Genomic DNA, 18,077 nt, shown 5'->3' on the forward strand with positions numbered 1-18,077 from the left:
TTACGTTTTTGACCTTGACCTTGACCTTTGACCCAATCACTCCCAAAAACTAATCAATTGTTCCTTGGGTCATGACCAATCATCCCACTAAATTTCATAAAACTCGGCTCAGTTCTGTCTGAGTTATACGAAGTACAAACAAACATTTTGACCTTGACCTTTGACCTTTGACCCAATCACTCCCAAAAACTAATCGATTCTTCCTTGGGTCATGACCAATCATCCCACAAAATTTCATAAAAATCGGGTCAGTTTTGACTGAGTTAGACGAAGTACAAACAAACAGACATATTCACAAATAAATAAATAAATAAATAAATAAATACACGGCGGGCAAAACATAACCTTCTGGCGAAGGTAATAACAAAGATTAAGCACAAACAAATTACATTTACCTTTAGCACATTTTCTGTGTTTTACCGCTATCTCCAGGAACTAAGTAACTCACTGATTCTTGAGAAAGTGGCTAAAACAGGTTGTAATGTTGACAGAAAAAAACAAAGTGAATTACAAAATTATATGGTATATCCTCGTAGACTAAGGTCTTGGCTTTTCAGAAAGGCACAAGGCCAATCTCCCCATTAAGTATTTTTTTCAGAAATCAGGCTTTTCTCCGATCATACCTTGTTTTTTGTCAACACCGTCAGACACAATTAAAAGTTATTAAAATTGTATTGATTTGGTTGCATATGTATCTGGAGTTTTTAAGTGATTATGTGTATTATTTGGTTCACACATATGCCTTTAAATGTTGAAAATTCACTTTTGTTCTATTTTGATACTGTTTCATGTGTTCTAATTTTAAAATATGTACCGTCATACGATGCTTACTTAACGCTTAAATAGAACAAACAATTTTTTGTAATTTCACAAATATTCGTGTAGGCTTAAATTGGCTATTACTTTGATATTCCAACAACTCCTAAGGAAAATGTTGTAAGCACATTCCTTTAAAATGTCCAAAACTCCTTCTCACGGTGGTGACTTAAGAACTGACGGTGGTGACAGTAATCTGAGAGTGGTGAAAGTGGCCTAATTAGTACCTGCATTTAGCAAAATAAATAGCCCTCTCAAGTCAATGGCATCTTGCATAAACACTTTATTTTTGTGTGTGCACAGTATGAGCATGTGTTTTTACTTCATTAGTTAGATTATCTAGGAAGTAAGCCACTGGTTGTTGAACATGTGGTAAAAACAGCTTTTAAGTTGTTCAAATCCAAAATATAGAGGTGTATCATCATAGATGTAGGTCTTGCCTGTGCAGTGAATGCATTGGCCAAGCTCCCCATGTTTAACATTTTTCATAAAATGGGCTCTTTCTTGTTTTGTCAACAGCGGCAGACAGAATTAGAAGTAAAAACACATGTTTACTGTATTAAAGTGAATTACTTTAACAATTCAACATAACTGTATACTTATTGTATGCATATTCTTAAAACATGTCAAAAACACGTAAAACATGTGTTTTTTGGTGAACTCCATCAGATGTCACCACCGTCAGGTTTTCTGACAAAAAAACCTCCAAATGCACCTCAATGGTGGCTACTGCTAGAGTATCATTTTGGATCACAATTATTACTAACATGCCTAGTAATGTTTCATTAACCAGCACAATTTAGTAAAATATGGAACAACATGATGAGCAGAACAAAATCTGACGGTGGTGACATCTGACGGTGTGAGACAAAAAAAACACTCTTTTAAATATTATGCATTGTTTGTTCACATTAGCCATTTCATTTTCGCTCTGTTTCTTGGGTGCTTCATACCTTTTCTGAAAAAAATTATATTTATTAACATTAATGTAATACAATACTATTAAAACCCCAGACGGTGTTGACAGTTTATGGTTGGGACAGTACCAGTGTCCAAACAAATTAACAAATTGAGGACAAAATAATAAACTTACAGGAGCTTCAGTGATGGTGAAGTAGGCAGTAGAGCTAAAGGTTTGAAAAGGGGTCCTCAGTAATGAAAATTACCTTGTGCATACCTGATTTTATTGTCTTTTAGAAAAAATCTGACGGTGGTGACCAATATGCTGGACACATTTTGAGCAATCAGTAAATAATAGTAAATATTGTTTTACATCCACTATGTGCACATCTGTAGAACCACTTTAATATGATCTTCCACATCATGGTGATATTGTTCAATTCTGTTAGTGATTTTTGTATTTTAAGTCAATTGAAATGATGATGCCAGTCCTTGGGACAGGCGTATTTACAGGGAGTGGACAGGTTTATAGCCATGAAAAGTAATAAAATTACACTTAAATATTTCAAACAACTGTGTATTCGTGTGACAGACCCCTTGGCCATTACCTGGGTTCATTTTGTTTTTGAAAATTTAGTTGATTTTCAACAGAATTAATATTTTACTGCAGGGACATGTTTTTGCCAAACTTTCAAGAACCAGTGAACTACTTCTATTGGAAATTAAGTCAATGGTGATTTACATGTAAAACGCTCCGTGAGGCTCCACGAGAGCTGCCATTGCTGTGGAAGGATTGGACCATAGAGGTCTATGAGAGTGACTTAACTCTCTTATTAGACGCAAATAGCAAAAAGCTGTACAGGGGTCTGATGAAGCTTAATAGCAATGTGGGTGGGATAGACGGTTGTCTGTTAAGTTGCCTTTGCACTCATCGCCACCCAATAGGATGGTGCAACAACCAATCAGACAAAAGTTTTACCGTACCTGGTGGGCAAAACTCTGACACATCGCACTTAGTAGGTAGCCCGGCCTCCGATCCCGCTCCTCACAATTTGATTGGCCTAATACCATTTGTATTTTCAGCCTCGCAAAACAATCAACTAGACTGGCCCTAGGGGCAAATTCAATTTCCAGCTGCTAGGGGCGTCTAGATTTCTAGGCTAGCAGTAGTGCCCACCTCCTTTATGAAGTTTAAGACTTGTAAAGCTGGACTAAGAGACACAACACTAGTCTAACCCACCAAGTGATTTATATCACCTAAAAAACTATTACAGCTCAACCACAAACCCATGCTCAGCTCAGGCATGACCTGCTGAGCCAACAATTAACATCACACTTGGTGTCAAAAGACACCAAAAGACAGTTGTAGGAAATAAGTCTTCTTTTTTGGAGCTTGAAGATGTTTACATTTTAACTGTTTTGACAGAGATGACCCGAATGAGACATCTTCACAGACATACAGTAGGGTTCTTTCCATTATGTTGTAAGACGTAATTTATGACAGAAGTTTAATTCAATATCCAACAAAAGCGCAACTGAAAGGTAATTGTCTCATTTGCAAAAGGGACGTTGAATGAGGAAAACCCCCCCAAAAGGGGAAACTTTTTTGTTTTCTCCACGAAGGCAGGGCGTCAGTGAATCACGTGACCACAAGCAAAGATTGAGGACGGGAGTTAAGATAATGGACAGAGCCCATACACTGCACCATGCGGTTACCTGGCAACGGCGATGTTACACAACAGTCTCTCCGTCTCCTCGGAGAGGTCAGAGGGCACCAGGATCTCCACGGGCTGGATACGCAGCACCCGGGCCTCCAGCTCGGAGCGGGACGCGTTATCTTTGAAGCAGTCCACCATCAGGTCTCCAACAGTGGGCTGGACCGCCTGTGGGCAACAGCGGAAAATGACTATAGATTCTATGGATACGGCAAGATTTTGCCATCAAGAGACTGAATTTCCTAGTTGGAATTGCCAATCAGAAACGCTAACTTTATCAAGGCGGGACATGATATTGTGTAGGCCTTTTTGATGGGCAAATCCATCTAGAAAAAACTAGAAGTTCTAGTTCTGTTCTAGTAGCTTTTGATATGTCATTAATTTACGATGTATCTGGTGCAGTGGATTAACACTTATAGACAAAAGTAAGATGTCTTTAAGTTTCTTTATAAAATAAGGGATCAGCATTTGGTCTTACCACAACTCCCACTACAAACTCCTTCAGCTGTTTGTCCCAGGTCTCGTAGACACACATGAGGTAGCTATTGGGCGTGTCCCGAACCACGTCCTCAGCATCCTCCAAGTCTCCCAGCTTCAGGAGCGGATTGACATCTGAGATGCGGAATTTCAGTTAAGGGTGGAAACACAGTTGGTCGGTAGGCAGCACACGAAAAAAAAAATCACATTGAAACATTTGTAGGCTGTCCAGATAAAGAACAGGATGAGCAAATAAAACAGGCCAGATCGAAATAGAGCTTAATGGCATTACACTGATATTTATTCAAGCCTTTGACTCGCAGAAAAAAAGTGGAGCAAAACTGATAACCAGTAGACACCAGCTGTGGTTGAACACTGGTGCTTAGGAGGCGGTAGTATTCACTGTACAGGTCGTGTACTGTTCGTGTACCCATTCTCTCTAAAATCATGACTAAGTAATTCACATGGTGACTAGATGAACTGACAAAGGAGCCTTACTGATTAAAATGCTGGGAGAAGAGATATAGACGTGAACTCTAGTCAACAGAAGAAGCTTCTGCTTTTGAAGGCAACGCTACGAGGACCATCAACACGAGAGACGAGAAACCTTTGCTTTTGAAGAGCAGCTTACAAAGACCATCAAAAATGACATACACACTGTGACAACTGAGAAGCTCTAGAAACAGGTCCTTCCTGTTATTCCTGTCGGCTACAGGACTGATGGATCGATACATGCCGATTACTATTTACATCCTTAACCCATCTCTCTTTGCAACTCATTTCCTTTCTTCTCTTCACCATCACGTCAAATACAAACCTAAAAAGTCCAAAATACACAGTATACATAAAAAAGGATACCTTCCCCCACCAGAGTGGACTTGGTGTAGAGGGCGCTGAGTTCTCGGGTGAACAGGGAGCTCTTATTGGCACCTGAGGCTTTGATGGCTGAGGTCTCTGTCTGTTTCACCACACCCACCTGCACACACAAGAGGGAAGAGAATGAAGCCTTTGAGTATCCGGTCTTTTGGTCAGAACATAAGAGAGAGGGAGGGAAGAGACAGACAGAAAGAAAGAAAGACAGAAAGACAGAAAGAAAGAAAGAAAGAAAGAAAGAAAGAAAGAAAGAAAGAAAGAAAGAAAGAACGAAAGAACGAAAGAAAGAAAGAAACAAAAGACACATTCATATAAATACGTAAAAGCTTGAAGACTTTTCAGCTCAGAAATACTGTATACAAAGATGATACATTTCAATTGTATTGCTATAAGCAATGTCTTTATACACAGGTATAGTGTGTAACATTTAAACAAACATATTGAAATAAAAAGCCACCACCAGCCCTTTTCCTGACAATGAAAGAAGAAAGCCCATGATCATTCCACGATAACAAGATTCATGCCAGCTGATCTGTCAGCTCTGACCTTGTATCCTTTGGATACCAGGCGGCGGACGTGAACAAACAGGCGATGGGTGGGGATGCTGGCCGTCATGAAGTTGTGATCCATGTGGCAGAAGATGTTCAGCTCCTTGGCAGCAATCTAAAAGCATATTGAAGCGTTGACAATACATCGGCAAAAACCCAGCAAGAGGAACATAAGGTCTGGTGTCATTATGGATTCATATAGTAGACCTTCACCTGTCAATCTATACAAGCCCAGAGCATTAACAACACCAAGGTCTTAATCTGTCTTATTCAGACCCCAATAGAATTTAATTATTATTCACTTTCATATGAAATATGACTTGTAAAGCAATCTTAGAAATTTAATTTGCGATTACAATGAAGATATATTTTCAGGGGACCTAGCGAAGGTGGGGTCTGATGTAAAGGTGGCCACATTTAATATAGGTCTAAAGTGCAGGGGGAAATCCTGGTTTGTGTTCATAGTTCGGCCCTTGGAAGACTTCATAACATTTTAAGTGGCCCCTCGAATGAAGAACGCCCCCCACCCTTAACATAAACAAAGCAAAAGGAGGGTGATCAGACTAGCCAGGCCACGCCCTCCTAGTGACACAACACCTTCGGCGTTGCTTCTAGTCAGGCCAAGAGCAATGTCAATATCGTTTCTGATCGCTCATAAAAACGGGAAATCCTCCCACTCTGTCAGGAACCAATTAACCAGTAGCAAACCAAGGGAGGCGGATCAACAATGCTGTTTGGGAAATGTTAATTGTTATGCTCTTGGTCATACCAAGTCTCAAAGAGATTTGAAAGTCGATAATAATCGGGCTAGATCAGACTCCTTACCTCTGCATCTTCCCCAAAGAATCTGTACTTGTATCCACACTCCACGCACAGCAGCGTATCCTTGTGCTTCTCCTTGATCTCTATAAACTGCAGCTCTAGCGGTGTGTAGATGCTCTTGGTTTTCTTGTTGGGGACGCCGGCTGCTGCTTCAGGGCCGCCACTCTTCTTGGTAGCACTGCTACCGCCCCCCGCCTTGGCAAACTGGCTGAAGCGGAACACTGCAGCCTGGAAAATAAAGAGTACAGACATGGGGGTTCATTCTTTTTTTAAAGATATTTTTTTTGGTCTTTTAGACTTTATTATGGGCAGGACAGTACAGGAGGGAGACAGGAAGCGAATGGGGAGAGAGGAGGGGAGGGGTCGGCAAAGGACCCGGGCCGGGAATCGAACACAGGTCAGCTGCACGGCAGGTGAGTGCGCTACCAGATGGCCACGGCAGGGCCTGACATGGGTGTGTTAATTCAGGAGAGCAAAGGCATCATGCCCTTATGACTTCATTCATCATTGCCATATGACTTACGAGGAGTTTCGTTGCAAAATGACATTTGCATTTTATTATTGCTAACGGCTGTTCAGTAGTCCCATCATCTGAATCATCTGATGTGAATTCTTCATCTAAACTTTGAGAACATACTTTAGAAACCTATATAAAGTAATCTTGCAATATGATGCAATTCCCAAAACAGAAAAGTCTATTTCCCAAAATGTTCCAAAATGGATACATCATTTTGCAAAAAAAAGCTCTTTTTTTCCTGAGGAAGAAGAAGAAGAAGAAGAAGAAGAAGAAGAAGAAGAAGAAGAAGAAGAAGAAGAAGAAGAAGAAGAAGAAGAAGAAGAAGAAGAAGAAGAAGAAGTCATGGGTGAGCGGTTAGGGTGTCAGACTTGCATCCCAGAGGTTGCCGGTTCGACTCCCGACCCGCCAGGTTGGTGGGGGGGGAGTAAGGGGCAGTGCTCTCCCCCAGTGCTCTCCCCCATCCTCCTCCATGACTGAGGTACCCTGAGCATGGTACCGTCCCACCGCACTGCTCCCCATGGGGCGCCACTGAGGGCTGCCCCCTTGCACGGGTGAGGCATAAATGCAATTTCGTTGTGTGCAGTGTGCAGTGTTCACTTGTGTGCTGTGGAGTGCTGTGTCACAATGAAGGAGTTGGAGTTTCCCAATGGGCTTTCACTTTCAAGAAAACGAAAACAACCACAACAACAACAACAACTATTACTTGTAGTGCTATTTTTGTTATTATGTTGGTCATCATACTGGTTTTTGAGCCGTGTCCTCCACGTCCTTATCCTCCCCTTGTGAGTCCATGTCAGCGTCTGTGGGGCTGTGACTGGGTTCCGTCTTGGGGACCACGTTGCTCCCTCCACAGGACAGATCTGCCTCTCTAGCCTCAGCTTCACCATTGGCCTGCACTGTAGTACCGGCACAGCTGAAGCCTTTCAGCCTCTTCAGGGTGGTGCATGATAGGGTAGCCTTGGGCGTCCTAGGACTTGGCTCTACAGATGGGGAAAGGAGGTGAGCAGTCATTTATACACCATTTGTAAAAGGGTCATATATATCGATTCACTCGGACTTCCTCTGTAGCACACAGTGCATCAATAAACAACAGTGGATTGTATATCAAACCAAAATACTGTTAATTAGATTTAGCAGCCATGTTTATCCAAGGCAACTTAAAATGAGGACATAAACTGCAACATACAGTTGAATAAAGCCACATACCTTGGCTACTGTGACTGGCAGTGGCATCAGTGTCCATACCCTCAAGGTCTCCATCATGGGACAGCTTGGCCCGTTTCCCTGGCGACTCCTCCGCATCTTCACAATGCTTCTTCTAGTGGTAGGCACACACCCACACAATTGTTTAGTCCTTTACATTACTTTTATGGCAACTCATTGGAGAGGAGGCAGGTAAAGCCATCAAGTTCAGTTAGCTCACAGAGATAGCTCAGGCAAAGAGAGAATATTATTTGCAGTATGGCATTATATATAGTGTAGAACTTGTGGTGAATGACAAAATCCTATAAAGCTAAGTTAGAGTGCGCTGAACTCACTTTAGGCTACTACTTCAGTGTGTGACAGCACTGCATGCGGTTGTGTTGATGTGACACACGTTGCAGAAGAATCTACAGAAAACTAAACTGAGGAGCACGGTGCTTACCTTCAATCCCACTCCAAGGTGGAGATTATTCAAATTAATCCCCGATTTGTTTGCACTGTCGCTCTCTGGTTTCTTAGTAGTTGAAGCAAAGAATTTACTGATGGACGTCTGTATGTTGGGCTTACTCTTACTTGATTTAGACTTCCCTACAGCGAATCGTGCATGCATTTTCAGTAATACATGTAGACGTATGTCTCGACGAGAACATCGGTGTCTAAAACACAGTGTGGAATTTGATCAACTATTTTTTTCAAAAACAAAACAAATGGCCCGGTATGGAGAAGCCGTGGCGCCTGAATGACGTACGGGCTCTGGCTGGCCATGCGCGCAGAAGCCTTTGTTCAAGAGCCTTCACACTGCGTTGTGTTGCGCATGTTGTGAGTGCAGAGAAGGCCACCAGGGGCCAACAAAGCCTGTTTTCTGTATGCTGTCTTGATTGGGAAATTCATTGAGAAATGAATGTGTATGTAAATAAACACAACAGTAGGCCTATTTAAAAAAACACGTAGGCTATTTCGAACATTTATGTGTGACACTTTTATTTAGTGTATTTTTAGCCATTTTAGTTATTCATGACTCGTTTTTACATAGTACGCATTCATTTCCAATTTTGAATTTTTTGGTGCAAATAACACTTTATCTCAAAACTAATGTCTGGGCCTATTGTATACATGGGTGTTCAGGCCCTGTGTCCTCGAGACCTTCTGTATAGGATTTCTCACCCACTGTGTCTACACCTCTGCTATCAGATATCGACCCCAAACTTAACATGTATCATGTATCAGTATTCCACCGGCCTTTTCTTGATACTAAGCACATATATAAATGAAACATCCAAACCAAGTTCATCTCTGGAAATGATTGTTTATTGACAGCTTTACGACCAATGTTATTGTAGTACAGAAGTCCCTTTTTGTCCAAGTATTGAGTTCCAACAAGAAAGACATCTCATTGAGACAAGAATAGCCCTGAATTAAGTATGCTTATTGTTTTTACATTGTTACTTCAGATGTCAGTTATAAACATGTCAGATTAAATAAGATATCTAAACGTTTGTCATACAGGAAGAGAAGCCATGGAAAAGGTGCAAATGCTTGCAGTAGTTAAAATATTGCTCAATAACACTTCTTGAAAAATTCTTAACATCTTTACCTCTTTCACAGAGGACAGCATTCGACAATATTACATGAGAACTTTCCAGTGTAGCGCCATGACACTCTCTTTACAATAAAAAAAAATGTTATTTCACCTTCATTTGGCAAGAAACATTTAAAACAATACCACTATTAAACTTGTTAAACGTATCAGTGTTTCCCACAGAAATTTTGGAAACTATGGGGGCAGCCGGGATTTTTTTGTTCCCGGGGGGGCGGGTGCCGGTGTCTTTTCACGCGGGCCTTTTTGGGGGGGGGGGGGTGTATTCGCGCAGTGTAACAACACGAATGAACAACATATTACACATTTATGTCTATATTCACATTCATTACACATTCATTTCTATATGCAGCCGATGTCTCCTCTGCCGTGTCAATGAAGGCCTGTCACCTAACTCATTACAACTGTAAAACAAAGCCTGGGGAGTGTAAACTCATCCCAACTGTCCCTTCTCTGAAGGTTTTTTTTATTGCTCCCAAAACTACAACAACTTGACTAGGCTTTTGATCCCTCTGTCTTTCAAGCACTTGTGGTTTTCTCTATAGGATGTATTTACTCCAGGAGGATAATGCGAGGGAAATCGTAATTCAAACCGGTTTTAACAAAAACGGAAATCGTAAAAAAAAAAAAAAAAAAAAAATTTTAAAAAAAAAAAAGGTTTTTTTTTTTATTTTTTTTTTTACATTTTCGGAAACTATGGCGGCCAAATTTAAACTATGGCGGGCCGCCATAGTTTCCTCAATGTATGGGAAACACTGCGTATTAGCCTTCATCTACATCGAGTACCCAACAATGATTGCATATTTTAGACACTATTTTTTAAACAAATCATAAGATGAAGGCTACATAAGCTCACAGTTCTGGGAGTATTTTGTCCAGTGCAAGGTCTTCCTCCTTATCCCCCACCATTGTCTTCCCACAACAATAAAAAAAAGAAACCAAAACAAAATAATACAGAGAAGAAGAAATCATTAATACGCACAATTCCCTTTCTTCCTTGTCATCCCATGCATACAGTACAGTTAAGGTCAGTATGGACGCATAAATGGATACAGCAATTCACAGACATTAGGCAGGAGTGCAGCATGGCAAAAGTTTCTTCAAAACATAAATAGCCCGTTTCCCCTGGAGCTACAGCAACTTTAATAATCACAATATTTTGACGACAAAAAAAGTTGCTGCCAGTACACTTGCGGATGACATCCCTTTCCCAGATTTTGTTCTTTAGGGAAGCAAAACAAATGATTAAAAGGTGAAAACTGAAAGTTTAGACGGGAAACAAGGGTAAAGCTGAATTAAGACAAACACAGAATGAGGTATTTCCAAACTTCAGCAGAATATTATATCCATTAATCACAACAGGGAACAAGAAACACCTGCTTCCGGACACCTGAAAATGTATGGCACAATAACTTCAAATTAGGGGCCTCATAAATTGTATCTGTCTAAATACCAGTTCAAGATCAGCTTTCTTGCTGAAGTAATAGCTATTGAACACAGTAGGGGCGCACACACCAAGATGACTTGGCAATTTCGTCTCAACTACATTTATCTTTTCAAAGTTTCAACTTCTTAAATTTCAGAATCTGTGTGCTAAACTCAAATGCACTAGTTGGTGATCCAGTCCCCAGGCAAAAGACAGAAGTTATCAAGGACTGGAAACTAACTACACAATGGCCTCGTTTACATAAGACATTGAATTCAGAATTAACTCTTAATTCTGCTTTGTAAACATCATGTTAACACTTCACACTACAGAATTAAATGAAAGTGCAATGTAAACTCAACAGAACTACCGGTATTTAATTCGGAATTCAGAATTTGGAATTAATAACATCATGTAAACGAGGTCAATGTCATTGGAACACAGTGCCATCACCAAGATGGAGGACAAAGTGGAAGGACTGGTGGGCACCAAATATTCTAGATCAGAGAACTGGACATTCTCAAGATAATGTCATTAGAACGGAATGTAACACTTTACTTGACGCCGGTGTCATATGCATGTCATTACAGTGTCATAACAGTGTCATGGCACAGTTATGCACGTGTCATAAACATTATGTCCGTGTCAAACATTTTATGAATGTTGGCCTTAAGTGACATTCGGTTACCCTAGGTTGTCTTCGCCATAACCGAATGTCACTTAAGGCCAACAGTCATAAAATGTTTATGACATGGACATAATGTTTATGACTTATCTATGACTGTGTCATAACATGATTATGACACTAATGACATGCATATGACACCGGCGTCAAGTAAAGTGTCACCGAACGGAGTGTCATCACTAACAATAATTTGGCTTTTCAGTAGGATGCTGGTACAAGGCAATAAGTCACAGAATGGCAAGAATAATAATAATTATTAAAAACATATCCGTTAGCATGTTACGGAATGGACTTGTGTTTGGCAAGAACTAGATCACACAGTACATAAACAAATCCCTGTGCACAGCCAACAGTGCATTGACACAGGGTGCTGGTGACAGGTTCACAGCTTCTGCAAAAAAAAGAAGAGGTTCACCACACACGCTATTCAATTTTTTTCTTGAGCAATGCGTTTCGCAATATCCTTCGTCAGGCTCATTATAAAGCCTGAGAAAGCATACTACCAGATGCATTTCTCCAAAAAATGTATAATGTACGATTCTCTTTTGTAGACCCTGTGTGATTCAAACAATGTTTAATGCGCGGCTCTCCCATAACTAGGCTGTCCACACAAAGTACGCAATCTCATCCAGATCCACAGGGTAGTCGGTGAGGTACACGGGCCCCTTCATGTTGTCAAAGTGCTCGCCCTTGTAGCTCCGCCAGCGGCCCGCGGGCAGGTAGATGTCCCTCTCCTGCTTCCCCGGCTCCAGCACCGGCGCCACCATCAGGTCGTCCCCGATCAGGAACTGCGAGTCGATCTTGTAGGCGGCCTCGTCGTCCGTGGAGATCCACCAGAGCGGCCGTATGATGGGGTCTCCGGTGTCCAGCACCTCCCCGGCCAGCTCCAGCACCCGCGGCGCCACCAGGGTCTCGTGCAGCGCCGTGAACTTGCGCGCGATCTCCACCACGCCGTCGTCGTAGGCCCAGGGCGGGATGGAGAACTGCATGGCCGGCATGAAGGCCGACAGCTCCAGCCAGCGGATGTAAAGCTCTCGGTCCGGCAGCCCCCCCTCCGCCGACGACCCCCCCACCAGGGTGCGGTTGGGGTAGGCGTTGCCCCCGATCATGTCCGGCAGGATGAACTGGTAGCCCAAGATGCTGATGGTGAGCACGGCGGGGATGATGGACTTGAGGCCGAGGTCGTGGCCCCAGACGGAGTCGCGGTCGATGAGCCTGAAGAAGCAGGAGATGTTCTGGGACTGGTAGCCGACGCGCAGCTCGGCGCGGTCGTTGAAGGGGATGGCCATCTCGGTGTAGCGGCGCGTGAAGGTGCTGGGGTCGTGCAAAGGCGCGAAGGTGCTGAACTGCTTGGGCAGGTAGTCGGTCTCGCCGGCGTCGAACTTGAACGAGGCGATCCCGTACTTGGTCTTCAGGGCGCGGAGGTGAGAGGCGTACCACTCGCGTGCCTCGGGGTTGGTGAAGTCCACGACGCCGCCGATGCCGTTCCACCACCTGACCAGCGCGGGGAGCTGCCCGCTGGGCTCGCGCACAAACAGCTCCCGCTTCACGCCCACGTCGAAGTTGGCCGAGTCGTAGTTGACGAAGGGGTGCGTCCACAGCGTGACATGGAAGCCGTCGTCTTTCAGCTTCTGGAACATGGTGGAGACGTTGGGGAACTTGTCGGCGTCAAAGTCAAACTCGCCGTAGCCGCTGGTGTAGCGATCGTCCAGCTCCAGGTGGCTGCAGTTGAAGCCGTACCTCTGGATGTCCGACGCGTACATCAGCAGCTTCTCGCGGTCCACCGCCGTCTTGTAGTAGGCCCACGTGGACCAGACCGGGTGCCGAAACACCGCCTCCGCCGGAACCTTATGGTAGAGTAGATTAGAATAGAGTAGAATAGAATAGAGTGAATAATAGAATACAGTAAATAATAGAATAGAATAGAATGTACTGCTACTACACAGTACAGTAGGTGTAAAGCAGCTTCGTAAAAATTACAGAAACATAATATATACATTTATTACAACTACTATACAACTAAATGGCACTGCTACACTACTACACAATTTTTAAAAATCTTGATTAGCGATATTGTGTCAATCCCAAAGGAAATTGAGGTGCACAACGGCATAAACAGTGAACACATAACACACTATGAAAGCACAAATCGAACAATATTTACTGCAACATAAATTAAGTACAAACTGCACCTTGTAGGGTTTGTTGAAGTATCGCCGCACCATGTACTTGTGTATGGACGTCACGTCTCTGCCGACACACACGCGGTAGCTAAGCTCGGCGTGAACCTCTTGTTCGGGTAGCACTTTGTATGGGCTGTCGTTATACCTGGCCTGGAAGCGCAGGACCTTGGCCTCGTCATCCCAGCCCAGGTGGAAAGGCACAGAGTCGTTGATCTTAATGGCCGTGGCGTTGGACGAGAGCCAGTAGCGTTCCAGTATGCTCCCGAAGTCCTGGCGGTTGGAGTAAACGTCTCCGGTGATGAAGGGTTTCGGCGCTACCTGGCCCTCGACGGAGATGGGCCAGCGCTGCACCGCCTGCTCCGCGCCCCCGTACCAGTGCGAGCCGTTGAAGGACATGGCGTGCTCCACCGAGCGGCCCTCCTCCAGCTCTTCCCAGCGCACACGGTAGCACATCACCGTGTCTTTCGGCCGCACCGTCTGCACGAAGAAGTTCAGCCTCCTGCCGTCCTCGGACTGGTCGCAGTGGAGGATGCCGTTCTCTTTGGAGCAAGAGTCCAGGTCCAGGGATCCAGACCTGACATGGAGACAGGAAAGCAAAACAAACACGGGGAATTAGAAAGCAACACTTATCCTGGGACATATTCCAAGAACCTGGCTTGGTCGTAAACCAGGTTAACTTAACCTTGAGGTAGTGGTCTGCGACACAAGGCTCTTTTCAGTGCTTTTCGCTTCATCAGACCCAAAACACAATGAATAAAATATAGGAAGGGAAGCCTGGCGTCACAGATGTTATTTTCATGTATTCCGAGTTAACTCCAGCACCACGATGTTTGAGGTGGACATGCATGTTTTTTTCCATTAGCTCTCAAGTCAACGCACACAGTACATCACATACCTGAAAAACATTCTGAAGATGACATCGCCGCCCTGGTTCCGTATGGTGAAGCCGTCCTTCTTCAGGTCCAGCAGCTCCGCCTTGAGGATCTCTGCCCTGCGCAGGGAGATGGTGTAGTAGCACCAGGCCACGATGGCGGCCATCACCAGCACCACCCCCAGTACGGTGGCCAGCACCATGGGCCGCCCCTGACGACCCCATTTCTTCTGCTTGGGCGGCTTCACGAAGGTACCAGGGTACAGGTCCCCTACCGTGCCCTGTACGATCTGGTACATACTTGCGGCTTTACGCCTATATTCACAGTTACACAATTGCAAAATGATAACAGGACGGGGGACAAGAGTGCAATTCAGTGCAAGACTGCAAGTGAGGTTCCCATTAGGCAAAGAGGTATTTCCTCAAACACAAAAAAAAATGCTGATGAAATTCTTTTTTTACTTCCGTATTAAATGCGAAGGACCGCTTTCCATCTGCAAAACAAGAAGGAGTGAAATTAGACAATGCATTTCAAGACCTGCTTGGAACAACTCTGATTCATGCAGCTGCAAATGGCAAAAGAAAACCTTTAAAATATATATAATTTTGTTGATGATGAACACACAAGCATAAGTGCAGAGAAAAAGACACAGCTCAGATGTTGACACAAGTTCTGTCTTCTTTTGTGACTCAATCCGTGTCCTGTTGTGTACAACCTGTATGGATGTCACACAACTGACCAGAGTGAAACGTGGAGGTAGCCATGCATTCACACACATCACAACTTATTCGGGTCCTGATACAGTTGCAAAAGTCAGAGGGCAACTAAGCGAACATACCAGAGACACTTTATACAGGAGGGAAAGAACTTTGTAAACACTCACACACAGCCACAACTAGCCAACTATCTTAAACACCAAAAGCATTTGTGTAGGCCTAGTTTGTAATAAAGAGGCCACATTAAAACTGCTGTCACACAAACAAGCTGAATCCAACACATGCGATAATGCACAGCACACAACATACCTCTCCTACAGTACCTCCGGACAGTTGTGAATCTTAAAGGGTGGGGGAGGAAACCAAGTATATCTATCCTTGTGGGGTGCTATGCCACACCCCAGTCAAGAGTCAACCCACCACACCCAACTACTGCACACCAAATATGGAAAATATGCACCAAGGTGCTTGTGAACTAGTCATCTTGTCTATGGTGCTGGGTTCCAGAGCAGACACACTAACCAAGAGAAATCTCAGGGACATGCAATCTTGCAACAAAGACTGCGTCTAAATTAGCTAGTAGAAACTGTCAAATTGGCTACTTTCTCTTCACAGTAATAATCTTGGTCTTTGGCCTTGACTGTAGACAGTGGCAAAACACATAGGCCTAAGGGTCATAATTTCCCCCATCATATTTCATGAGGGACAGCCAGCAATAACATCAATTGTGAGTTGAGGCACAACTGCATCCTTTCCAAGACATGCAGAGGTTGTGTTAGCTATTTGGATCTTTCAAAACAAGAAAAAAAAACTTAGAGGGCGACATTGGTGCTACTTATAAAACTAATTAAAGTTCCAAATGCATTGCTAAATGGGCACTGGATACGTTTTCCCCACGTTATCACTTCTAAAAGGGTTTCCAACACGCACTGTTGCATGGTACAAGACCACATTAGATAAACAGGTCATTCAGCCCTGTAATCGAACGACGATCGATAATAACTCTTATGACTGCGTTGTAACACGATTTGAAGTTAGTACAGTTTAACTACTAAAACTATCGTTTGTGTAAAACAAGAACATGACGATTTATGGTGATGGACTCTCTCTCTTTCCACCCATGTTAATCTTTACCGTATTATTTATGTTGGTAGCGCGCGACTCGAAACAACAGAGGCAGACAATTGACACTACGGGAATAATAGACATCATTGTTGCCAACAGTCTCTCTTCATTTGGTAATAACTATTACGAGACGTTAGTTTACATTCAACACACAGAAAACAAACCATGAAAACTAAAACCAAACTCAAAACCAAAACAGTCAACAACTTTTACCACTCACCTTCAGCAAGCCAGAGTTCACCCTTTCCAGTTGAAAGTGATCACGTGTTCTTCATGACGAAAGCAATGATGGCTGTGATTGAAATGTCCCAAACACATCGATCCGAGAGCATAGCAGGCAGGCAGCTAAACAGAATAAAAATCACGAGCTGCTCGGACAAGCTCAGCGAAACTAAATCACTAAAAATACTGTCTTAAGTGTTGTGTTAACGTTGCAGATGAATCGAGATTAAATTGATAGGCATAACTTATTTTCAAGACAAGTTGTTTCCATTTCAATATCAGCCACAAGGTGGCAGCATCAACTTTTGCTATGATATGTCCAGTGACAGTGGAAGACCTGTAAGTAGGATATGCCACGTCTGGATCAGATCAGTCCATAGATGGTCGAATTTACAGCAAAAATGACATATGCCTTCCCAATATATGTAGTTTGTATAATCGGTGTGCCGATATAAGCTATGGGAGTTGTCTGAAGGTTGACACACAGTAGGCTACTAGGCCTAACCTTCACAGCAGTTAGATCCACCTTCTTTGATTTGTGGCAATAGGCCTTAGGGTGCTTCCGCATCCTCATCGGCCTCTACTCCATTTTCATTCTAGAATTGTAAATTGTTCATGTAGAGAAGTGGAAGGTGGCAGGCAGGGAGGCCCCAAACATCAACCTTACATGAAATAGCCAGACTAGTTTGCATCATTCACCATCCGCAAACAAGTCTTGGCCACTCCATCACAGTTTAATTGATCAGTAATCAATTTTACTTCATATATGTTTATAGCTTATGGGTAATAAAGGGGTGGTGGTGTAGGCCTACTGACCATTAATCCATATAAATAATAAATCAATTTTATTTTAAACCCATCGTACCGAGACAGTGGGATGACAACAATAAAAGTCTCAAAGTATTCAAGTGATCAATGATGCGGTAGGCCTACAGTACAAGGTGCAAAGCAAAGACACACACATTACTGCCGATCATTGTTGAAACAGTTTTATTAAAAACAGATTGATGAAATGACTAATGGATATTGCAATTATTAACAGCAGTCCAGGGTTTCACCTGTTGTCGTTTGAGTTTTGGAAAATCTGACAGTATCATGTGATGTCCATATGTTTGCTTTTTTATATATAGAAAACTGAAATAGATTTAGGCATCTCTTGGCATTTCTCAAGTCCCCATAACTGGAGCTCACAAAAGTTGTTTCCGTGATGATCATATTTTCAAAAATAAAACATGTCGTCGCATTTGTGTAAAAAAAAAACATGAAAACAATTATTTAAAAGTGTAACATTGTGTACCGTAACATTTACACTCTTTAGTTAACAACCAGCCCACACAAAAACATCCTCTTCACTTACGGTAAGCTTTTGTGACACATTTC

At 42.9% G+C, this 18,077-nt stretch overlaps 3 protein-coding genes across 4 annotated transcripts in view; all 3 read right to left on the reverse strand.

Annotated features, from left to right (window-relative positions):
* Positions 1–8,605, reverse strand: part of msh3 (mutS homolog 3 (E. coli)) — a 91,042-nt gene extending 82,437 nt beyond the window's left edge. The window contains exons 1-8 of the mRNA XM_063193709.1: positions 8,314–8,605; positions 7,875–7,986; positions 7,410–7,648; positions 6,155–6,379; positions 5,328–5,444; positions 4,767–4,884; positions 3,910–4,043; positions 3,433–3,599 (exon numbers count right to left, since the gene is read on the reverse strand). Of these exons, the coding sequence (XP_063049779.1) occupies positions 3,433–3,599; positions 3,910–4,043; positions 4,767–4,884; positions 5,328–5,444; positions 6,155–6,379; positions 7,410–7,648; positions 7,875–7,986; positions 8,314–8,481 (1,280 nt within the window). The 5' untranslated portion in view covers positions 8,482–8,605. The remainder of the gene's footprint in view (positions 1–3,432; positions 3,600–3,909; positions 4,044–4,766; positions 4,885–5,327; positions 5,445–6,154; positions 6,380–7,409; positions 7,649–7,874; positions 7,987–8,313) is intronic.
* Positions 8,606–10,232: 1,627 nt separating this feature from the next.
* On the reverse strand, positions 10,233–16,717 carry si:ch211-117c19.1 (myogenesis-regulating glycosidase). Of its 2 annotated transcripts, XM_063195138.1 has the most exons (5): positions 16,696–16,710; positions 15,096–15,127; positions 14,658–14,948; positions 13,772–14,336; positions 10,233–13,426 (listed from the first exon to the last, which is right to left on the reverse strand). In XM_063195138.1, the coding sequence occupies exons 2-5, from the start codon at positions 15,125–15,127 to the stop codon at positions 12,176–12,178; spliced, it is 2,139 nt and encodes a 712-aa protein (XP_063051208.1). In that variant the 5' UTR covers positions 16,696–16,710; the 3' UTR covers positions 10,233–12,175. The 2 variants fall into 2 exon arrangements, with proteins under 2 accessions (XP_063051208.1, XP_063051207.1); XM_063195137.1 differs by having other exon boundaries at positions 15,096–16,717.
* Positions 16,718–17,651: 934 nt separating this feature from the next.
* Positions 17,652–18,077, reverse strand: part of mamdc2a (MAM domain containing 2a) — a 29,404-nt gene continuing 28,978 nt past the window's right edge. Inside the window, exon 14 of the mRNA XM_063195139.1 lies at positions 17,652–18,077. This exon is cut by the window's right edge and continues 543 nt beyond it. The gene's annotated coding sequence lies outside the window, so the exon portion shown is untranslated.

The sequence above is a fragment of the Engraulis encrasicolus genome, chromosome 3 (genome assembly GCF_034702125.1).
Source record: "Engraulis encrasicolus isolate BLACKSEA-1 chromosome 3, IST_EnEncr_1.0, whole genome shotgun sequence".
Lineage (NCBI taxonomy): Eukaryota > Metazoa > Chordata > Actinopteri > Clupeiformes > Engraulidae > Engraulis > Engraulis encrasicolus.

Excerpts from the sequence above, each read along its gene's own strand:
- si:ch211-117c19.1 (XM_063195137.1), bottom strand. The coding sequence starts at position 15,412 with ATGTGTGTGAATGCATGGCTACCTCCACGTTTCACTCTGGTCAGTTGT. Across the intron at positions 14,337-14,657 it reads ATCTTCAGAATGTTTTTCAG|GTCTGGATCCCTGGACCTGG; the intron begins GTATGTGATGTA and ends TCTCCATGTCAG. Across the intron at positions 13,427-13,771 it reads ACTTCAACAAACCCTACAAG|GTTCCGGCGGAGGCGGTGTT; the intron begins GTGCAGTTTGTA and ends CTCTACCATAAG.